General features: G+C 42.9%; 1 protein-coding gene across 1 annotated transcript; it reads left to right on the top strand.

Moving 5' to 3' along the window:
* The first annotated feature begins 13,294 nt into the window (after nucleotides 1–13,294).
* Nucleotides 13,295–17,283, top strand: LOC123130290 (protein SAR DEFICIENT 1). The gene is made up of 7 exons (XM_044550221.1): nucleotides 13,295–13,544; nucleotides 14,156–14,231; nucleotides 15,175–15,227; nucleotides 15,634–16,148; nucleotides 16,321–16,481; nucleotides 16,560–16,748; nucleotides 16,824–17,283. Exons 1-7 carry the CDS (start codon nucleotides 13,426–13,428, stop codon nucleotides 17,202–17,204), a joined length of 1,494 nt encoding a protein of 497 aa, XP_044406156.1. The 5' UTR covers nucleotides 13,295–13,425; the 3' UTR covers nucleotides 17,205–17,283.
* Nucleotides 17,284–24,817: the final 7,534 nt, after the last annotated feature.

Genomic DNA, 24,817 nt, shown 5'->3' with positions numbered 1-24,817 from the left:
ATGACACCCTTGACCAGGCTAGGAAAAGTACCCTCAGAGGGGCACCCTCCAACTAGTTGCTCCCATCGATCATATCTTCAACAATTTTATTTTTCTGGAACCGTATGTTTGTTTTTCTAAATCATATGTTAAACAGCATCCTCCTTAGTGAGGCACCTGCGCCTATGTATGGGAGAATATATATAAAAAAACAGGAGAGCCTAGTCTGTGTTGCAGGTTTGGACTGCTTTATTTAGGCCCGTGAGCTCCTTGAGTTGGCCTGCGGGGCATCATCATCAGCTAATCTGAATTGTTGGAGAGCGACTAATTGAGGGACGCTCCATTCGGGAGCCTCCCCAAGTGAGTGCACTACTAGGCGCACTCTTAGCCGCCATCACATGTCGCGTTCTGGACACTCCTTCTGAATTTTATTTTATTTTTGCATGTCTTTTGGCTTTTTAGATCTATTATTCACCTTTTTGGTTTTCCATCGGTCTTTCTTAGCTTTAAAAAAAATCAATCTTTTTTGGGCAAAAAATGTGGTTTTTTGTTTTCATGGAGGCACGGTTTTGCTTTCATCGGAAACAAAAAAAGTGTTTTCTTTTTTTTCGCGAGAGGCACGGATTTGCTTCCGCGAAAGGCACGGCCGTGCCTCTTGTAAACAGAAAAAACAAACACGTTTTTTTTGCTTCCACGAGAGGCCCGGCCGTGTTTATCGGAAACAAAAAAATGTGTTTTCATTTTTCCTTACCTAGATGCACGGTTTTGCTTCTACGAGAGACAGAGATTTGCTTCCGCGAGAGGCACGGCAGTGCCTCTAGAAACGAAAAAAATGCATTTTCTTTTTTTTCCTTCCACGAGAGGTACCGTTTTGCCTCCGCAAGAGGCACAGTCGTGCTTCCCGAAAACGAAAAAAACACATTTTCTTTTTTTCCATTCGCGAGAGGCATGGTTTTTTTGCCGGTTTTTCATCATTTTTTCATGGAAAAAAAGTTCATCAAAACCTATTAATATTCTGAAGACCTTGAGGTGAGGAATCCAATGGTGGAAATGATTCAAGATTTGAACGCACGGTTTAAGAGATAAAATATTTTGAAATAACATGTATAAAAAAAAGAAAAGTTCTCAGGTTACGACAAGTTGCGCACATGCAGTGCACCACTTGTCGTAACCTGGGGAGGTGGGACTATGTTGGGTAACGCGGTATTTCAATTTTTTTTACCTACGATCACGCAAGATCTATCTAGGAGATGCATAGCAACAAGCGGGGAGAGTGTGTACACGTACCCTCGTAGACCGAAAGCGGAAGCGTTTAGTAACGTGGTTGATGCAGTTGAACGTCTTCGCGATCCAAACGATCCAAGTACCGAATGTACGGCACCTCCGCGGTCAGCACACGTTCAGCTCGATGACGTCCCTCAAACTCTTGATCCAGTTGAGGCCGAGGTAGAGTTCCGCCAGCACGACGGCGTGGCAACGGTGACGATGAAGTTACCGGCGCAGTGATTGGCCTAAGCACTACAACAATATGACCGAGGTGTGTAACTGTGAAGGGGAGCACCGCACACGGTTAAGAGAAACTTGTGTGTTCTAGGGTGCCCCCTGCCCCCGTATATAAAGGAGGGGAGGGGAGGTCGGACGGCCCTCCTAGGGCGTGCCGGGAGAGGGAAATTCTATTAGGACTCCAAGTCCTAGTAGGTTTCCACCTAAGGAAGATGGGGAAGGGAAGGAAAGGGGGGTGTCGCCCCCTTTCCCCTAATCCAATTCAGACCCAAGGGGGACAGCCCCTCCTGGACCTTCCTCTCTTTCCACTAAGGCCCATCGAGGCCCATTAGTTTCCTCGGGGGGTTCCGATAACCCTCCGGCACTCCGATAATTATCCGGTACCCCTCGGAACTCATCCGGTGTCTGATTAACATCGTCCAATATATTAATCTTTATGTCAACCATTTCGAGACTCCTCGTCATCTTCGTGATCACATCCGGGACTTTGAACAAACTTCGGTTCATCAAATCACATAACTCATAATACAAATTGTCATTAAATGTTTAAGCGTGCGGACCCTACGGGTTCGAGAACTATGTAGACATGACCGAAAAACATCTTCGGTCAATAACCAATAGCAGAACATGGATGCTCATATTGGTTCCTACATATTTTACGAAGATCTTTATTGGTCAAACCACATAACAACATACATTGTTCCCTTTATCATTGTTATGTTACTTGCCCGAGATTCGATCGTCGGTATCATCATACCTAGTTCAATCTCGTCACCGGCAAGTCTCCTTACTCGTTCTGTAATGCATCATCCCATAACTAACTCATTAGTCACTTTGCTTGCAAGGCTTATAGTGATGTGCATTACCGAGAGGGCCCAAAGATACCTCTCCGATACACGGAGTGACAAATTCTAATCTTGATCTATGCCAACTCAACAAACACCATGGGAGACACCTGTAGAGCATCCTTATAATCACTCAATTATGTTGTGACGTTTGATAGAACACAAGGTGTTCCTCCGGTATTCGGGAGTTGCATAATCTCATAGTCAGAGGAACATGTATAAGTCATGAAGAAAGCAATAGCAGAAAAACTAAACGATCATTATGCTAAGCTAACGGATGGGTCTTGTCCATCACGTCATTCTCTAATGATGTGATCCCGTTCATGAAATGACAACACATGTCTATGGCTAGGAAACTTAACCATCTTTGATTAACGAGCTAGTCTCGTAGAGGCATACTAGGGACACTTTGTTTGTCTATATATTCACACATGTACTAAGTTTCCGGTTAATACAATTCTAGCATGAATAATAAACATTTATCATGATATAAGGAAATATAAATAACAACTTTATTATTGTCTATAAGGCATATTTCCTTCAGAGTAACCTTTGGAAGGAGTAGTGTCCTTAATTAGTGATTTCGAAATTGTTGAAGGATAAATCCTATTTACTGCATCGGTCGTTGATAGCGACCAATCGCATACCCCTGCAATCGCCACCGTCTATATTGGCCCAGCCCAAGTAGGTACATTCTAGAACTTTCCCAGCACGTTTGGGCCCATGAGACTCCCTAAACCGATTTTGCGAAGGTTCTAGAACCTTCTCATACCAGTTTTTCTGTGTCCTTTGTGTCTTTTTTTTTTCATCTCGCGGACATTTTTCTGAAGTGCAGAACATGTTTTTAAAAGTTGGAATTTTCTAAAATCCTGGAAACAATTTTAGAAATATATTTTTTTAATTTGTGATCTTTCCTTGAAATCCAGGTGGATTCAAAATCAGTGAATATTTTTTTAATCTATGAACATTTTCAAGTTCATGAATATTTTTCCTATTCCTAGAACATTTTTTGAAATCCACGAAAAAATCAAATACATGAACATATTTTGAAATTCAAAATAATTAAAATTCGTAAAGTTTTTTAAATCTAGGAATTTCTTTCAAATATTTTTTGAAATTTTGGACATTTTTTAAATCAAGGTACGGTTTCCAATTTATGATTTTTTTTGAATTCATGAATATTTAAAAAATTTCTGAATGTTATTTTAAATAAAATAAAAACAGAAATAGAAAAGTTTTGGGGACATTAAAAAATATCCTGCTTAAGGGGCCATTTTTTCTATAAAAAAGGGAAGATAAGCGACGCAGCTACACACTGACGCAACAATATAGACAACTCTCTAAGAGCAACTCTAGCAGACCCTGCAAAAAGCCCTGACCCGCAAAATAACCGCCAAAATGCGGGTCGGCGCGGAAAATCCTGCCCGAACAAACCCTGCAAACGCGGCCGGCCCGGAAAAAATTTTGAGGGGCGCGGCAAAATTTCGGCTCCAAGCCGCGAATACGCGGGTTTCCGCCTCGCCCCTACGGTGCCCCGTATCGCAGTCAAGCGGTTGGCGGGAGGGACATTTCAGCCCGCGCCCTTTTCCCATCTCCTTCTGCTGCCGCCCACCCTTAGTTCCGCCCATACGCCGCCGGCGAATCCGGCCAAATCTGCGGGCGGAATCGCGCCACGGCGACGTCCCCCACCCTCCAGCACCGATAGGCTACACCGCCCCCCCCCCCTTGGATCCGGCAAGAAGAGCTGCCCCTCGTCGTTGTCGCTGCAGGGGATTGACCGCTCTCGAGCCCAGCCTTGTCGCCGCCCGGGATCACCCGCCGTCGAGCCCGTCCCTCGTCGCCGCCCTGGATAACCCGCCCCACGAGCCGCCGGTTAGTGTTTGTTTGTGCTTTGTACCGAGCGGTTTGCATAGTTGATTGACGCGGCGTGTGATTCTTGTTCATGTAGATGGAATTGAGCCCGTGCGAGAAGTTCTTGCTCTCCTATTCGTCCGATTTGGACGCTCGGATGTTGAGACGATGCTTGCAACCTTTCGGCAGCGGACATTAGTGATGGCACTTGCCGTGAAGGAGCACAAAGATGAGAACCGGAAGAGGCGGCGAGGATCGACCATCGGGCATCTTTGCATTCCTCGGAATCGACATCTCGGGAACAAGATGTTGATGCAAGACTACTTCGTAGAGAATCCAACATATCCACCGCACCTCTTCCGGAGAAGGTACCGAATGCGCTGATCCCTCTTTGTGAAAATTGTTCAAGCTTGTGAGGCAAATTGTCGGTATTTTACTCGAAGAAGAAATGTTGCGGGCTTAAAGGGATTTAGTGCATACCAAAAAATCTCCGCAGCTATGCGGGTGATTGCATATGGCGTTCCGACTGACTATGCCGATGAGTACCTTCACATTGGTGAAGATATCACAATTGAGTCAGTGTGTAGATTTGTCAAAGTGATCATCCGTGTCTTTGATCTTGAATATCTCCGGGCACCCAACGAGGATGACACAAAGAAATTGATGGCATCTAATGAGAGGAGAGGTTGGCCTGCCATGCTAGGTAGCATTGATTATATGCATTGGGCTTGGAAAAATTGCCCGAAGGCATGGCAGGGAATGTATTGTGGCAAGTCTCGTGATGCAACAATTGTGCTATAGGCCGTAGCATCTGAGGATTTATGGATTTCGCATTGCTTCTTTGGTATGCCGGGCACTCTCAATGATATCAATGTGTTGCAACGATCTCATTTGTTTGCTAGGCTTGCTAGTGGTGATTCTCCTGCTTGCAACTACACTATCAATGGGCATGAATACACAAAAGGGTACTATCTTGCAGATGGTATATACCCCTCTTGGTGCACATTTGTCAAGAGCATCAAAAATCCCAAAACTAGAAAATATTGTGAATTCGCAAGGGTGCAAGAGGCAGCCTGAAAAGACATTAAAAGAGCATTCGGGGTTTTGCAATCTAGATTTGCCATTGTTCGTGTCCTGCTCGTTTTTGGGGCAAGAGGACCTTAAAAAATATCATGACATGTTGTGTTATCCTTCGCAATATGATTCTCAAAGATGAGAGAGGAATGAACTTGGAGTTCTTCTACAACAATGTGGGTAGCCGTGTCAAACCAGCTAGAGACCCTAACCGTATTAGAGCTTTTCTTCATACCTACAAGGAGATTGAAAATGCAAACACTCACTTTCAGCTTCACGAGGATCTCATTGAGCACCATTGGCAAAGGGCTGGACAGTAACAAACTCATTTTTCTATTCATTTGTATTTGTATTCGGGACAAGTTTTGTATTACATTATTTAGTTTGCTTCGGAGATTTGAATAATTATTTATAATGTGGACGATTGTTGTATTGTGTTGGTATTGAATAATTATTTTGTTTGCTTCCGTGATTTGAATAATTATTTTATAGTGTGGAGGTTCGTTTTATTTTTGTGTCGTGGTATTGATATTTGCGGACCGGCGGGATGCGGGATGCAGCGGCACAAGAGCAGACCCCACAAAGACGACCTTAAAAAAATATATTCCACGAATATCCTTTTATACGGGTTCGTTTGGGGGGTCTGTCTTTGTGGCCGTCCGCGCCGGCCCGCAAAGCCGTTTTTCCGCGGACTGCAAACGCGTTTTGCGGGCTGGCGGGATGCGGGGTCTGCTAGAGATGCTCTAAGGGTCTGTTTGATTCAGATGATTTTCACAGAAATTTTGAAGAATTGGAACTCTTAAGAATATTTTCTACATCGGTTGTTGAATTCCTTAGACTGAATTCTATACGACTTCTTTTCTTTTCTTTTTTTTGCGGAAATATTTGCACTACATTTCATAGGATATTTAGCATCCATTCAAACCTTTTCTTTGCGAAATAACCTTTTCACATTTCTGTGTGGCACAATTAAACCAAAATCCCGTAGGATTTGAATGGGCATAATATTCAAATCATGCATTTATCTATTCCTACATGTTTAGAGTCATGCGAATATGAGAGGCCCTAATTGATTTTATTTTTTAAAACTTTCAGCGGACCCTTTGATTTACTTACACGAAAATGTATACATCCTGGTGGGAAGTGCAAACGTGTGTGCACACTACCTATTTTCGGGAGACGCATTCACAGGCTTTAGAAATTAAAATTCCTAGCAAAGAACACGAATTTATATGTACAACTTGGAAAATTGTTGGCAAAAAACACAATTTTATATGTACAATTCAGTTGCTGCTAGTCTATCACCTTATTTGTGTATAAATTGTTGGCGACAAATTCATATGTGCAACTTGGAAAATTCGGAATGTTGAAGTCCAAACTTCAAGTCTTCTGGATCTTTTCTTTTCACGGTTTCTCACACACGTATTAAAAACAGATTATTATTATTTCTGTAGTTTGGATAAACCATTGCTTCGCCCAGTGTCTAAACCATATGAGTCATATGGCACTAATTTATTTTTACTAGATAAATAAAATTATGTTGAAAAGAAAAAAAATCCAATGTAACATTTCTGTAATAACTAGCAAGATGCTCGTGCATTGCACGGAACATCAAGACACATTTGTATGAGTAGATTATCTTGCGGGAGAAAATGATGAACAAGGGAAGACCTTATTTGCAAATGTGAAGAGGGATGTGGGTATCTTTTTATAAAATTGTCATAGTTTCTTTCCTATTCGTCAAATATAAACCATAGGCCTATATTGTAGGATGGCGGGCACACCATCATCACCAACTCTGTTTTTTATAAGAGTAGAGATGACGCAAATGACATTTTTTTCATAAGATCTATGTACTCTCTTCTCAGTTTAATCGGACCTAACTTTATACAACTCATCTAATATTAGTGCGAATGTTTGGAAACTAGGAACACCGAAACCCATTTCCTAAATCTTAGCAAAAAAACATATTTGTAAGTTATAAAATTATTTAAAAATCATGTACATATATATTGTGTTGAAGCTTACTTATGTTAAGATTTGTTAAATAATATGACCAGTTCTGACCTGCATAAAAATGACAAAATGATGTTACGGTTTAAGTTTCAACTGAAGACATATGTGGCAGATTCTTTTCTTCAGATTGATCAAAACTGTTTTTCTTTTTTGCATGGTTGTTCAAAACTGTTGAGACTTGAGAAAATTGGTACATCCCAACCCAGGTCCATCTACTCACTCCGTCCCATTATATAAGAGCATGTCAAAAACGCTTTAAAATTATGGGACGGAGGGAGAGTAGTACTTTGCATGTATTCCAAAAACAGCGGATGCTTATATGCTGGGAGCGTGGGCATATGTCATTGTTTCCTGGACAGGTTAGACTGTTAGCGTCTTACTATAAGATCCAAATGATTGATCAAGTATGGGCATATGGGACAATCATCATATATACTTTAGTGATCTAAAACGTCTTGTATTAGTTTACAGAGAAAGTATTATTCTTCAGGGATAACTACTAGGAGATGGAAAAATATAGAAATAGGCAGGCAGCCAGGCGGGCAACACTTGAAAGGACGACTACTCTATGTCCTTTCACTGATGTGTTACTGTCTCGCATGCTCAACTTCAACGCCTCGTGATCGATCCTTTATTTTATCTCCAAGAAAGGGAGAATGAGCTATGGACAGTACCGTAGTGTTATAGTATCACCAAAGGGTGGCACAATGTTTTCAGGTTAGCGAGTTGTTTTCAGCTGATGAAATGGCAGGAAGCCAGCTAGCAAAATATTACTACTATATTAAGTTACTAACTTTTCCTTTTATCTAGGAATAGTAATTTATTAAGTTGATTGATTGTTTATATGCCATAGAACTTTATCATTGAAAGCTTATTTTGAAATACGACATGAAAAAAAAAACTGATTTTCAAATACTTATCCACTGGTAATATTTGTGACATATATTTCCCGTTCATCAAATCAGTAGTCAGAATTAGACCCAAATTACATCTAAGTGAGTGAATCATGCATAAAGAGGAAAAGAAAAAAGAAAAAAATATCCACACGAATCTCAACATAAGATCAATGACATAGGACTTAGATGTGCAATACTTATGGCACATCTAGATGTGCTTTAGCAAAACTGTAATATAAAACGGATGGAGTACTCAGCACCACACGACCTGTGAAACCCGGTCGGATTGGTTAGTGTTAATCATTCAAGGATGATAACTAGGACAAGAGAAACAAGAATAGAATGTGCAAGTAATATAGTAATTAACATCTGCATGGACGACTACTCTATGTACTTCCAATGACATTACTGTCCTGGACCCTTAATTTCAACGCCGAGTCGTCTTGGTCTATTCTATCTTGAAGAAAAACGAGGGTGAGTTGTCCCTTTTACAGAAGAGGAGATATTTTTTTTCTTCAGCAGAGCGAATGCGGTGTGGGCAGCTAGACTGCCGGATGATATATTAGTCTCTTTGGCGCATATGAGAAAATTAAGCTTTTGGAAAGCACCGAAGAATACAGCTTGCTAAATGGTGAGTAAGTTGCTTTCAGTCGTTCATCCAGCAAGCTAGGTAATCATTAGCACAACATGTAACTACAAAACATTAGTTTCGATGTTAACATAGCAACAAAGTACAACCTTTGTTTCGCATACCAGAATAAAATCTTGCAAAATCGCATTCCCCTCCAAATGTTGGGGTCCCCAGTCTATCCAGAACATCTATTTGTTGGAGATTCATGATGAAATTTTACAGCATAGACCCCCATTTCTTCCTCACTTCTCACCGTCCAAAGATCATGTAACCATTTTACATAGTGCACAATATTGACTAAAAAGTACATTAATATGAGCAAAATTATTACCATAGGATACAATGATACATTATTCATGGATGGTTGCATGTATAATATTTTTCAGGACCAACTAAAAGGACTCTAGTGTTGTTAGCTTGACAAGAGCTTCTCTAGTAAAGCCCATACTCAGGCCCTGGCTGCCCCCTCCCCACGACCCCCATTTTCCGTTTGACGTTTCAAACAATTTCGGAGCGTTGTGCGACTACTTCCTTATGCTGAGCCACTACAACGACCTATGCTCCTACATCTTCATGCCACCACGACAAGCCCACCCCCTCCCAAACACGATTGTCGTGGTGTGGCCCCTCTCAAGCTCCGACACCGCCTCCAAGCTCTGTTTTATGCCGATCCACCATCCCCGAGCTTCAACACTAGATGATCAAGAGAGATGGGAAAAAAATGGAAAAAGAATGATCCACTAATGAGCGGGTCCCATATGTCATTTTTCTTTAAAATGAGGGTCATTGTGGCATTTCTTGGGTCCCATATATAGGGAAGGATCCCCCATTTATCCTTTCAGGGATTGAAAATGGGCTATTGCTGGAAATTCCACCCAACAAGAATTAGAATTACTCGCCTTGGGTTCAGCAACATACTATATCGTAATGCAAAGGGGATGATACATATGACACATTGTGAGGTTCATCAGTGTGACTTTGTGAGCACTTGGAAGTTTGCACATTCTGCTAGGAGTTGCTACCAACTATAGTCTGGGTTAGAGTAAGTCAGGAGTCAAGTAAGAGTTAATCAAGTATGTCTAGAAATTCGGAAGTCGAATAAGAGACTAAGAGTTACTCGGGCTAACATGACATGTTTAAGTCATCAATGTAGGGCCTACAAAATTACCCAAGTGTCCATTTACTTGCCATAGTTTCTATAACTCTTGTTTATGGGGTGTCATAGCACTAACAACTGGTTGTAGCACTGATTGAAGAAATACATTTGTAGGGAGGTGTCTGGTGTACCCTTGTAGAATAACATAGGTATGACCCTGTAAGTGATCATCAACCCATATCACACACTTATGAGATAGGACCGGTTCAGATTAGATCAGAGTGGATATGAGAATTAGAGTTTGGTAGGGCATCAAGTATCAAGCCCAATTAACGCCTACATAAGTGGAGGGGTGCAGATAGACACTAGTAGAAAACAGGGCTTTCGTTCGGGCCAGATAAGCCCATTAGTCCCGGTTCAGTCATGAACCGGAACTAATGTGAGCATTGGTCCCGGTTCGTGCGGCTAAAGGCATTAGTCCCGGTTCAAATGAGCCCTTTAGTCCCGGTTTAAGACACGAACCGAGACTAAATAGTGCGATGCCCTTTAATCCCGGTTCGTATCTCAAACCGGGACTAAAGATTAGACCTTTAGTCCCGCTTTTAGACACGAACCGGGACTAAAGGGTGCAATGCCTTTTAGTCCCGGTTCGTGTCTCCAACCAGGACTAAAGGTCCCATTTTCAAACTCTCCCTCCCCCCTCTCGTGGATCGCCTTTTCAGTTTTGTAAAAAGCAAAAGAAAATGATAAAAACTTCAAAAAATAAAATTCTTCGAGATGTAGTTATATTACTACATCTACTAGTTAGGAAAGTTAAAAAACTTAAATTTAGACATGTTTTGCAAAAAAGTGTCATGAAAAAGTAAAACGGCTATAACTTTTGCATACGATGTCGAAAAAACTCGTATAATATATCAAAATGTTCAGCACGAAAATCCGCATCCGATTTTGACTGCCTACGGCCTGCTTGCAAATTTTTAGAATCCTCAAATTCTAAAAGGAAAAAAAGTTATGCTCGAATTTCAGTTTTTTTTTAATTTTGGTTAAATCAGGTCAAACTTTGGTCAAACTACTTATTCAAGAAGTATTAGTGTTACTAAATAATTATTCAAGAATATTGGTGTCACTAAATAATTATTACAGTTTTTTTTGAATTTTGGTCAAACCTGGTCAAACTATGGTCAAACTGTGGTCAAACTATGGTCAAACTACTTATTCAAGAAATATTAGTGTTACTACATAATTATTCAAGAATATAAGTGTTACTAAATAATTATTTCAATTTTTTTAATTTTGGTCAAATCTGGTCAAACTACTTATTTAAGAAATATTAGTGTTACTAAATAATTTTTTTAGAATAATAGTTTCAAACTCAAACAGTGAAACCTGTGACTTCATGCTCAAGCTAAACTCCTGAGGGTTAATAGGATTGACATCTTACTATTGTCAGGAAAACAACAAGTGCAGACTTGTAACGAGGGGGAATAGAACCCGAAAGTTAAGCGTGCTCAGGCTGGAGTAGTGAGAGGATGGGAGACCGGCCGGAAAGTTAGATGATTTGGAATGATGAGGGGAAATTAGAGATTAGAGATTAAATTGGAAAATAATACAGAAATTGAAAATCAATTTTAAAAAAACCATTTTTTAAAAAAAATACGAAAAAGATGGAGCTCCAGACAGTGGCCACGTGGACGGCCTTTAGTCCCGATTCATGTAAGAACCAGGACTAAAGGGGGAGGCTTTAGTAACGGCCCTTTAGTCTCGGTTCCAGAATCGGGACTAAAGGCCCTTTAGAAGCGGGACAAATGGTCCTTTTTCTACTAGTGAGATGAAGGGTCTTTTGCTGCTCGATTGGTTGCACACCTGATAAAGGGTTTCAGAAACCCTAGCCATCATCAACTCCACGTCCGAGTCATGCGCCCAGATCTAGCAATTTGTCGCCCGATGCATCACCATATACGTGTGGATAGGTCTACACATGCACCACTCTGAGGAACCAAAGGAGGGATCTCGATCGAGGAGGACAATGTTGTTCGACTACAGCTACACCGATGCGATGCATCAACTCCGTTTCCGAGTGTGTCAAGTGGTAATCCCTTATTATTCGCAAAAAAGTGGTAATCCCTTGTTCTTTAACAACATCATGTTCATGTAGTTCCCGTGAGAGAAATTGGATTTTGTATTAATGCACCTACTTGTTCCTGACACGATGATATTAAAAATTCCATCCCCATTCATGGTGTACGACGCACGCAGAGATAGTCACCCGGGCATACGACTCTAGCATGGATATCTCCCCAGAGCAAAACCATATTCGTGTAGAATGCCTGCCTCCAACAACAAGGAAGGCCGGTGTCGGGCACCCGATACCGAAACGATGGACTAGGGTGAAACCCAGGCATTTGCTAATTAAGACTCCGGTTCGGCGCCACCGAAGACACCGTTGCGCTGGGCCTACCTGCACCGATGTAGGGCAGACCCCAACAATTACTGGAATGGGACGGATGACACCTAGAGCCGATCTGTCGCACGAGTTAAGAAGGTGCATAGAAAACGACATGAAGTTCAGCTAAACCAGCTTCCAAAATGCTAAAATTTCTTCCGGTCGATCCAGCTAGCTAAACTAACGGCTAAATGCATCTACGAAGCTAGCCGTAATTTCGATGCTATCATGGTGGTAGTGGCACTAAAAAGGTGGCGGCTTTTGGAAGGTGTCCTTTGGTGGTACTTTTTTGGAAGGTGTGGCCTCCTGGGCTCGATGGTTACGCGCGCGTGCACAAGGTGACGGACGGCTGTACCCGATAGCTGTCCCTAATTTCTCTGGATCTTCGAAGGAACGCTCATGGAAATACTAGTAGTACAGTAATATGAAAGTCTCCCTGCACACGTACGCTGCCATCGAACAAAAGACCGAATTCCGGTCCGGTCGCGTTGATTTCTAGCTCCTTTTTCCGGTCATGGTCTGGTACGCGTATGTACATGCACGACCGACCGACGAGTCACGAGACGACTAGAGAGCAAGTCTTCTTCGTCATGGCCGAGAAGTTGCCCCTGCACCAACCCAAGCAAGACTTTTTGCGTTGCTGCATGCACGTATCCTTTGTCGACGCACAGCACCGCGTGCACTGTTGCCGCCGGGAGGCTGGTATGTACACTGAAATTAATCTCTAGAGACTAGAGCTAGCTTGCTCACACATGATGAACAGTGCGATGCGCTACTAGCTTAGCTATGGCTTCCGGCCACCTTCCCGGAGCCTGCGAGGCGCATTCTGTCGTCGTCTGGCACCGCAATTGTTTTATTTTATGTCGACGACAAAAGCTCGCAGCAATTTCTCTACGTGGACCTGGCTGGCCAGCACTATATATACGGCTTCAGGCTGCATTCCTTTCGAGCATCCCATGCCTCTGGCGCCTCCTTCATGCTTCTCTCTCCCTGCTTTCTACCTGCATCTAGCTAGCAGCCAGCTTCATCTCCTAGCTCTTCGGCTCTTCCTGGTGGTTTCCCTCTTTTGATCGTTAGAGATCTAGACTAAGATGTCTGTGCGAAGGCCGCGGGGGGAAGAAGACGACGAGCAGGGCAGCGGAGGGGACGATCATCAGCAACGGCACGGCGCGAGGCGGATACGGCCGGCCACCCCAGTCTCCTTCAGATCGTTAGTCTCTTCACTCGACTCTATCGTCGTGTTTTGAAATGATTTTCAGTTTACTTGACCTAGCTATATATTTGGTGGCTTGACTTCTTTCTTTTAGCTAGCAACTACATATGTGTTTGTTCCTTGCTTCCTTTGGATCGACCCAACTGCATATATTAACGATAGATTAATTTGATATATTTTTTTTGCGGGTGACGAGAGATTTGATCAGCCGATTGTTCCCCTTTTATTTGCTGAATCGATACCTGTTATTAATAACAGAATCTTTCGGTCAAGAGATGAAAATACTACATGAGCTTATATCATAGCTACATGTATTAATCATTATCTCATGCATCAACTCTTGTAAAACTGATGAAATCCGATTTTAGATTCACTCAAACCCAAGCTAGTTTGTAGTAGTAAGAGTTGTAACCCATCTAAGATCTCTGTCTTAATTAACTTTATAGCTTAGTTGCCAATGATATGCTCTACGCGCAGACGTTCTACATATCCATATGCCAGGCTTGCACGTGTGTTTTTCCAGATAGCTAATTAACTTTGTATATGCCTTTTTCCCCAAAAAATAAGAACTTCATATTTACTTTAGTTTTTCCGGACCATCTTTGCAGCGTCGTCAGAAGAGCCGTCACAGCAGACACTATCCAACAAATTGTGTTTGGTTTGGAACCAGTTATTCGTAGGGTGGTAAGATTCAGAACCCTATATGTATTTAGTTCTCACTTTGTTTAGCCTACTTTTTCTTGAAGAATCAAATAACGCACTAAATCAACTTCTACATATGGCATAGATATTAATTAAATCTTCTATAGCTCCGTTTGATATTATGATAATTTTCCGAAATAGCGAATTCCTATCACTTTTCTAAAAGGGATAGGTGTAACAATAAATTTTGACAAAATAAAGATTAGTTACTCCAGTGAGCTAGATTCCATGGTGTAGGTGCAAACACAAATCACAACAAACCACCAAATTTTTGGATGCCCGTTAATAGTTGAATTGTTACTACAAGGGGAGGAATAACAGTATGGTCAAACTATCTTGGGATCATGATATTTGTAACTTAACATATCCGAAAGAGATGCGAAATATTTTGTACAAGACTCAAGTGAAAAGAAAGTCATGCACGCACGTGCAAAATTTTGGTAGAGAAGTAAGATTGTTATATTAGTGGCAAAGTACATACTGCAACTTGCGGACGTTCTGGTATTGGAAGTGTGGAATTGGGGGGGTACAGATCTTTGATCACGGAAAGAGTGTACACACCACGCACAGAAGTGCAGAGAAAAATGACAAACAAGTTCACCGAGAAGTACACACCACTATAGGAAGTGTAGGAAGAATAAGATAGAAAAAGGTCCGCCAAGAAGTAGAAAAATTGTGTTCAGCCTCAGCTTGTTCATAATATGCTGTAGTGCACGGTAGCATGAAAAGAGCTAGGGTGCATACACTCTTGCATGACTGATAACAAAAATATTCAGTCCATTTACACAAATATTGATCATATTTATGCGAGCAACTGCTTATGAATTCGCAAATTTCTGATGTATTTCGTTTCCTTAAGTTGTAGTATCGGTCGTCAGTAGCTTAGACTGCAATGTTTAAGTGTCTATTTCATGTTAACATTTAGGTACGGGAGGAAATTCAGAACATCTTTTATCAGCGTGATCACTTACCATACAGGTATAATACATTTACTGTCTTTAATTACATCGTGAGCTACTAGTATTCAGTTGCTTAGTTCATATACTGTCTTTTTTTTACACAATATACTGTCATTCTTGACACAGTATGTCCTTTGTTCACACTATTTTTACAGTCAATACATGCAGCCATATTCTACATAGTAATAGGTTGCAACATATTCATAGAGCTCTCTTAATTTAACACCATTGAGTTTTTTTTTTGAAACATCACATATTAAGAAGCAACACTCTATTACTTTTTGAGTTCGCACATTGGAAAAAAATGTTTGACGATGAAAAAAGTTTTCAGCAAGATTAATTATATGCATGTACTAGTTCCATAAAAAAATTCAGTGGTATTGGGTTGCAATATCTATATGATAAAATCAACCATCATTCATCAGGTCTCTTCCTTCACCCATCCAACAAGTCGATGTTCCGCCTAGGTTGAAGCTTTCCTTTGCAAAGAAGCTCATGCTACCGATCTTCACCAACAACAAGCTAGTTGATGCCGCAAAGAACGCCATTGAAATCTGGCTTATAGATACTAGAACCAACCATCGTATCACAGAAACAAACACTAACCAAGGCTCTTCAACAATGAAGCTAGAGGTACTTGTCCTAGATGGTGACTTCAGATGTGAAGACGACATGGTGTGGACAAATGATCAGTTCAACGCTGCAATCATGAAGGCCAGAGAGGGTAGGAGACCACTGCTTGTGGGTAGTACACTCAATGTAGCAATGAACAATCAAGGAGTGGCTGTTATAGAGGATGTGGCTTTCACTGACAATTCAAGTTGGATAAGGAGTAGGAGGTTCCGAATTGGTGTGCGCGTCATGGCAACTAGCTATTATGGGCCAAGGATTCAAGAGGCATTGAGTGAAAGCTTCACAGTGAAAGATCATCGTGGCGAATGTAAGTATGATTCTCTTGGTTAGCCAATCTTTAAGATTAGGTTTATGTTGAACGTCAGTTTCATGACTACACGTAGCCTTTCTGTGAGTTCCGCCATATCATATTCCCTAGGATGTACATATGTGGAGTAATAGTAAACACTACATTAAAATGCATTTACCTTGTTTACTAGTGTACAAGAAGCATTACCCTCCAATCCTTTCCGACAATATATGGAGGCTCAAAAACATCGGAAAAGATGGGCCAATTGATAAGAGACTGGAGTCCGAGGGGATCAAGAATGTCCAGGACTTCTTGAAACTTCACACGATAGATCCTGATAAGCTAAAAAACGTAAGCATCATATTTTTAACTATACAGATACTACATTTCATAGTATTGTTCTTTTTATAATCTGTTCCAAATTTTCAGCTCGTTGGCATGTCAGATCGGCAATGGAGAACAACACTCAATCATGCAAAAACGTGTAGTATGGGAGGGAAATGTTATGTTTTCAAATCTGAAGGGTGTGATGTTATATTCAGCCCCATAGGAGAGATTTTGGCAGCCAGAATTGGAGACCAGACATGCTCTTTGCAACAACTACACCAGGAACATAAGGTACATCATCCGTAAAGTAGTTTGTGGCAATATGGACTTGGTCATCACTTAGCTTTGCCTTGTTCTTAACTGCAGGCCCAAGTGAACCAATTGGCCTCCATGGCATATGAGCAATGGGATCAATTGGAGGAAGTGGTGGCAAATGAGATGACACTTGCTGCATATGAAGGTTTGACGTCATTCCCTGAGGAAAAGCCTAGTTCGTCATGCACACCGGCGAGTAATGAAAGCATGATCAGCTCGGGGTCTCAAAATGCCGAGTATCTAGACAGGGTGGGTTCTAGAACAGCAACCTCTAGTGTTGCGATGGTGACTAATAGCAATAACTCCTTAGATTCTGCATTGGCTATTCCAACAAGTGATGCTATTTACTGGATCCCAAGCTTAGCCGTTGATGATGACCGCTTCACCTGGAACAACTCTACAAACCTCGGTTGTTGGGATCAAGTTGATTAATTTTCCTCTATATTTTAGTGGTTACTATGTTGTATGCTCGTGATCCATTACGAACGAGAAATGTGTAAATATTATTGAAGGATCTAGTATTGCATCTAGATGGGGGTGAATAGAGATTATATCATTAGTTGGAAATTTAGTTGTTCTCTACTCTAAGAACACCCTAAATGCAGTCTTTCCAAATAAAGGTATGGAATTTTATTTGCAAGGTATTAGTAAATGATTAAAGGAAGATGGATCAGAAAAATGAGATTTACTTCGGCGGTTAAATTGTTGGCGCAAAGTCTTAAGGTCACAAAGACGCGGGCCACGAAGGCGCACATATCCCTCTATGGCCTAGGACACGAAGTCCATGCCAATTATTCAGAGTAGATCATCACATGAAGCAACCAAACTCCTTGCCTCGCTAGTGTATAAATTCTCACAAGCAAACTTAATTAGTGGCACTCCCCTTTTAATCCACGCCCACAAGTTTTTTTTCCCAAAAAGCGGTGGTGTGGGCGGTTACTGGTGGTGTGTCTACATTTTCACACGTCATAAGTGTGTGGGGCCAAGTGTACTGGTCAGGCATAAGTTAGCAGTGGCGCATCAGCGATGTTGTCACTAGCGCTGGTGTGGCACCCACTCACCAATCCCGACGTCCGTGCGTGCGGCACTCACTGATCCCCATTGGCGGCAAGCGATGCAAGAGGAATTTCCCGTCCCTCATACCAACTCAACCTGGACACTCGTTCCTCGACCTTCTAGTGCACATGTTATCTCCGACGAGTGGGTTTCCAGGCATAAACTCGATTTATGGCGGCACTCTCGATCACTATAAGGTGAGATGGGTCGTTCATGCACTAGTGCAGAACCGGGCTATAGCACCGGTTTGTAAGGCACTTTAGTGTCGGTTCGGTAACCGGCACTAAAGTGTGGGGACTAAAGGTCCCCCCCTTTAGTACCGGTTCCGCACGAACCGGTGCTAAAGGGCAACCACGTGGCACGAGTCAGCTCCGGGGGCAGGGAGCCCTTTAGTACCGGTTGGTGACACCAACCGGTATTAAAAGGTTGGGGGGTTTTGGGTTTATGATTTCTTTTTCATTTAATTTTGTGTTTTCCATTTAATTCTTTTTCGTTTGCTGGTATTTTACGATACGGCATATTGTACACGTTATGCATATATATAAATAGAATTTCGAGTAGAACCGGTCATATATATATCATCGAATGTCTCACAACCACCATTAATTCACACATACACACATGTATATATATATATATATATATATATATATATATATATATATATATATATATATATACAATTAGCTAGCTATATACAATTTCTCCTAATTGGTGCCTTCGGAGCCAGTGGCATTAGCCTAATTGGTGCCTTCGGAGCACGATGACAATTGGAAGTGGTTCATGGGGGCGGTAGCGGGTAATAGTATTCTCCGTTCGTATCTATGACCTGGTCGAGCTAAAATCCCGCTATTTCCTCTTGAATTGCTTGTATGCGCTCCGTTGGTTGGAGCTTGTCCCGCACCTCTCTGAGTCGTTAAGAAGGAGATCAATATGCATGTGTATTAGTTGTGTGACTAGATATCAATAATGGTGTAAAAATTATGAATAGTGTTGTGACAAACGTACCCAGTCCTGTCTTTGAGATCTGCTCCTTTCGGACGCCATCATGCGAATGTTCTCGCAAACGTAGTATCCACACAGATTATTCCCCGGCGCCTGCTTCAGAGTCTTTACGAGAATGGAATTTGATCAGATAATAATTAATCAAGCATGATAATTAAAGAGATGGCAGCTAGCTAGCTAGTACTACTTAATTACTTACCTTGGGTCGATACCATTTTAGGTTTTGTTTCCATTGGCCTGAAGTGACGTTGATGAACTTTGCCCAAGCCCTGCCCGCCGACAAAGAAAATGAATAAAGGGGTTATTAAATAGTTGTTATCAGGAAATGATGAACTAATTAAATAGGCCGAGATATAGTTAATAACGATTGAAATTACCTGTTTACTATCCCCTTCACGATGGTGTAGTCACTTTGTTTCTTAAGTAGTGAGTCCAGTACTTCAACTGTTCCTTCATCAACTTTAATGATTAACAAGATCCAGTGAAAACTGCATGCACACATATTTGCATGTCTTAATTAAGCGGGCATATATATGTAAGCAAAAACATGTAGCTAGCTAGTAAGCAAAAACAGAATTTGTAGTACAAGACAGTGTGACTCACAGGAAGTTGTAAGGAAGTATTATATCTTCATTGTATTTGAGGCGCTTGAAGAACTCTAGCATGCTTTCCTCTACACTTGCTCGATAATATGTATCTAATTTCCATGTGTATTCATTAATGGTATTTGGGTCAATGAACCCAATGTCATAGCGTGCACCTTTTTTTCATTTCATACATCTTCATCCTGCATAATACCATAGAAAAGAATATAGTGAGGATAATTACAGGTAATGATTGATCAAAATGATCACTATAGCTAGCTTGAGACTTAAATTACAGAAAGAAATCACTTACAGACAATAGCAACTGACGATAGATTTGTTGAGTGCGTCTTGATTGTATAACAGAAATAGTTCTGAATACTCAACGGACACAGCTTTCTCATGGAAGTAATAATCCTTCTTGACATTCACCGTGAGGGACTCTCAATTGGAAATCTTGGTAATGTTCATGCACCATTGATGCAATTCATACATTCTCGTTGGGAGCTTCTTGACCTCGTCTGGCTCGACCAAAGATTGGCCCCGGACATACTTCTGTTTTATTTCCTCCTCTCTAAGCGGAGACATGGGCTCGATATCGAGGAGTTGTCCAACAGTGATCATGAGCCTTTCAGTCTGCTCAATATGCTCCTCGGTTATTACCACATCGCCCAGCCCGGGAATGTTAACGGTTTGCCCACAATAATATTGAGCACCCATACTCTCATGTGTTGTTGGCACAACAAGCGGGGGGATTGATTGCGCCGCCTGTTCTCCCAACCGAGGAACGATTTTACCGCTCCTTTTGCAAGCTGATTTGCTCGAGCTCGAGCTCGCCTCATTCTGTAGACGTGCTCGATTTAACTTCCTGAGGTGGCGCTCATAGTCTGTGTCAGCTGGCTTGGGAGCTGGTGCTCTAGCCATACGAATGAAGTGGTCAATCTTTTCCTCAGGCACTTTCTCCGTTGGCGGCGGTGGTGGTTTACAGTGCAAAATGGGCTTCCACATGGGCCTTCGCTATGGCTGCGTTTTCCTCCTCGGGCTTGTCATAAGGCCTCTGCGGAAGAGGCGTGAGGCTTGGACCATATTGAAATCGCTTGCCTCCGCATGTACCTCCCGCACTACCTCGACTTGTACCGCTACGCACCATAGCTGCAGCGGCTCTCTTTCGTGATTGCTGAGGCGGCGGAGACGACTGACGTGGCTGAGTTGGAGGAGGAGGAGTGGCCTGAAGCTGTGTCGGACTTGGAGAAGGAGTGGCCTGAAGTTGTGCCGGACTTGGAGGAGGAGTGGTCTGACGCTGTGTTGGACTTGGAGGAGGAGTGGCCTGACGCTTTGCCGGACTTGGAGGAGGAGGAGTGGCCTGACGCGTTGGTGGACTTGGAGGAGCGGGAATCTGCTGACTCGGTGGCGGACTTCGACGAGGAGTCGGCTGACGCGGTGTCGGTGGCCTTCGAAAGATGATGCAATCCTTTCTCCATAGGATGATACGATGTTTGGCCTCTCCCAGTGTGTGCTCCTCGTCACCTCCAGGAATGTCAAGCTCTAGCCCCGAATATTGGTCCACCACCTCATCAACCAAGACACGAGCATAGCCCGCTGGAATCGGGTTGCAATGGAAGGTTGCCTCGGGGGGATTTGTAAAAGCAACGGCATCCGCCACCTTCATGGATATGTTCTTCATTTTGAAGTGTAGCTCGCAGTTAGTGTTCTCCATGATGTCATCCACGGGGTATCTATTCAGCAATGCGTCGCCCGGGGCGGAACCCATGCTGCTTCTCGGCATGGATGGGACGGTGCTATCCAATGTTGGATCATCCGCTAGCTGCTGCCGCTGCTGAGACCCCCTTTGCTGGCTAAGTGAGTCGATCTGCTCCCGCTGCCGCTGAAATTTGACTGCCAAGTCCGCGTGCGCTGATTCTAGGCCTTGAAGGCGTTCATAGTCCTGCTTCCTCTGCTCCTCCTCCATCTTCCTCTTCTTCTCCTCCGCAATCTTCCTTCTCGCATGTTTTCTGTAGTCGGTGTTCCAGTTTGAAAACCCCTCATACCACGGAATAACGCCCTTGCCTCGTGTTCTTCCGGGTGTTCAGGATTTCCTAGGGCACGCGTAAGCTCGTCGTTCTCTCTGTTGGGCTCGAACACCCCCGATCGAGCCTCTTCTATTGCAACAAGTATCTTATCTTCGGCTCCGTTCAGACATGTCTCCTTCGAAACTAAGCCTGTCTTCGGGTCCAACTCCCCCCCATGCACATAGAACCAAGTCCTGCACCTGGGGGGCCAGCTCAATGTAACTGGAGTGACACCTGCATCCTCCATCTCTTTCTCAGACTTATCCCACTTAGGCATTGCCACCGCATAGCCACCTGGCCCCAGCTTATGGAACTTATCCTTTTTTGCGGCATTGGCCTTGTTTATTCCCGGCCGTTCCTTAGATAATTCCGATTCCTTGAATTTCACGAAATCGTTCCAATGAGCACTTTGCTTCTCTAGTGTTCCCTTGAATACTGGAGTCTTCTTTCCTCCCTTCACGTACTGGTCCCATACACGTTTCTTGTGGTTGTTGAATGCAACCGCCATCTTCCTAAGAGCAGCGTCCTTGACTTTCTCCACATCTCCATCTGTGAAATGATCTGGTAGGGTGAAATGTTCCATGAGAGTTTCCCAAAGCAGAACTTTTTGTATGTCGTCGACAAAGTAAGATCTGGATGTGGCTTTGCTGGCTCTCTCCATTCTTGAAGGGAGATCGGGAGTTGGTCCTTCACAAGAACTCCACACTGACGAATGAACTTGTCCGCAATCTTCTTAGGCGCTAATGGTTCGCCATTGGGTTTGATGGCCTCTATATTGTACTTTACGCCCTCCTTCAACTTTTTGTTCAGGCCTCATACTGTCCTGCTGCCTGAAGATTTGCTCGATCCGGATGGCTGAAAGAAGAAAGATCGGTTCGTTAATATATCTTCAAGTCATTTAAAACATGTGATGATCACCAGATGCCTGCTTATATAAATATACCTCGCCGGTCTTCGTTGTTTCAAGATCAACATTTTCTTCGTCATGTTCATAGTTCATGACTTCATCAATTCGGTCGTCGCGATCAAATATTATATTACCCTCCCCGGTGTTGTTTAGATATTCGGAGCCGTCATAATCTTCTTCATTCTGATCATCATCTGGCCCGCGAGGATTGCGTATGATATTGAACAGGGCCTCTTCTCCCTCTCTGCCGGTATTGTCCGCCATAGCTTTTATTTAACTAATCCAAAAGAAATATATTCAAATTACAATGCATGGATGCAATTAGTTAATAAGGAAAAACTGAATCAATCATAGTACATAATAAGCATCATCGAATATAATCTCGAATACGTCGTCTCGAATAATAGATATAATCTCGAATACATCGTCTTGAATAATATATATAATCTCGAATAAATCATCTCGAATATTATATATCGAATACATCACTAGCTAGCTAGCTAGCTAATAAAGATCGAATACTAGAGAGTAATCTAGGCCACTCGCGGTTCCTGAGGCGCGGGCGGTGGACAACCAAAGTGAAGGAACCATCACTGGATCATAGCTTAGGTGATCTCCCCGAAGAACCTGCCAGGTATTGGAGAACCTGACGTCCATAGCAGCCATGTAGCGATGGACGTGCTCGTCCTCCTCCCTGACACGACGACGTACCACCTCCAGCGGGGCCGGCTCCCTTCGCACCAAAAGTGGCCCACGCGAACGCCACCAAAGGAGATCAGGGTCGACGATGGGACCCGGGGCCGGGTTCCTCACCAAGCGTCGCGCCCCTGAAGGTAGCACCTCCCAGTGCCAGCCCGACGGAGCCCAGTCTCGGACATGGGTCCTCTGAAGCAGGACGTTGTCGCGAACGGGTCGACGGCGAGGATGCGGGTCGGGCATCGTCCACAACAAATACTATATGCCGCAAAAGTAAAGTAACATTTTTTAAATGATGGATTGTGATTTCATACATGCAAATTCTAAATTTTATAACTAAAAATATAATAAACTAAAAAAACATTGACCATATCTGAAACTAACATTTCTATAACAAATTTTTTCTTTAACATTTCTAACATTTCTATAACATTAATACAGAAAAACTAACATTTCTATATATAACTAACATTTCTATATATAACTAACATTTCTATAACATTAATACAGAAAAACTAATAACTAATAACAGAAAACTAAAAACTAAAAACAGAACAAAAATTATGTATGTGTGTGTGTGTTGTGTGTGCAGGCGACGGTGCGGGGACGGGGACGCCCGCGACGGCGAGCCAAGGCGATCGACGGCGCCGGCGGTGCGCGCGGCGTGCGCGATTGGAGGGAGGAGAGGGGGGACTGAGGCTCACAGTGCGGGCGAGGTCGAGGCGACGGCGACGGAGACGGCGACGCTGGCCGGTGCGGGGACGGGGACGCGGGCCGGTGTAGGGATGGGGACGGGCCGGCGACGCAGACGGCGCGATGGGGGTGGCGCGACGAGGACGGGGGCGGCGCGGAGTCGACGGGGACAGCACGACGGCGGCGGCGACGGCGTGGGACGGGGCGGCGGCGATGAAGCAGAGAGAAGTGGGAGGAAACTGACGAAATTTTCATAAGTTCTATATATATATGAGGAGCCTTTAGTACCGGTTGGAGCCACCAACCGGTACTAAAGGTCAAATTTGGCCAGGCCAAGCGGCGGGAAGATCACACCTTTAGTACCGGGTGGTGGCTGGAACCGGTACTAAAGACCAACCCTTTAGTACCGGTTCCAGCCACCAACCGGTACTAAAGGTGGTGCGCTGGCGCAGGTGCGGTGCGGTAAGTTTAGTCCCACCTCGCTAGCCGAGGGGCGCCCGCACTGGTTTATAAGCCCTAGTGCGGTAGCTCTCTCGAGCTTCTCTCTTAAGCAGGCCTTCCAGGCCTACATCTGTTGTTATGCCCTGATGGGCCTATTGGGCTAGCGGGCCTGCATCCTGGCCCAATTAGAATTTGGGTTTCTAGTCGTATGCAGGCCGCTGTGGCCCAGTAGATGGGCTTTTTTCATTTAGTTTTTTCTTTTCTGCTTTATTTATTTTGTTTTATTTATTTTTAGTTGTTTTTTGCTGTATTTAGAGTCTCTTTGTGAATATTTTTTCTTTGGGTATAAAAAATTAGAAACTTTCAGTTAGTGCCGGTAGTTTTCAAATTTGAATAGTTTAAATTTTGAATTATTTGAAATTTGTGTGAATCACTAGTTTGTGAATAACTTAACTTTAAAAATACATTTTTAGTGATTCTTTTTTATTATGTTTAATATTAGTGTGTTTTATCATTATATTCAATTTGGTAATGCTTAGGTTATTTAAAAAATGAAATGCCTTTGTAACAGATGAGTTTTCGTCCGAAACCCTG

Source organism: Triticum aestivum, chromosome 6A, assembly GCF_018294505.1.
Source record: "Triticum aestivum cultivar Chinese Spring chromosome 6A, IWGSC CS RefSeq v2.1, whole genome shotgun sequence".
Lineage (NCBI taxonomy): Eukaryota > Viridiplantae > Streptophyta > Magnoliopsida > Poales > Poaceae > Triticum > Triticum aestivum.
This window is presented reverse-complemented; position numbering and strand designations above follow the sequence as displayed.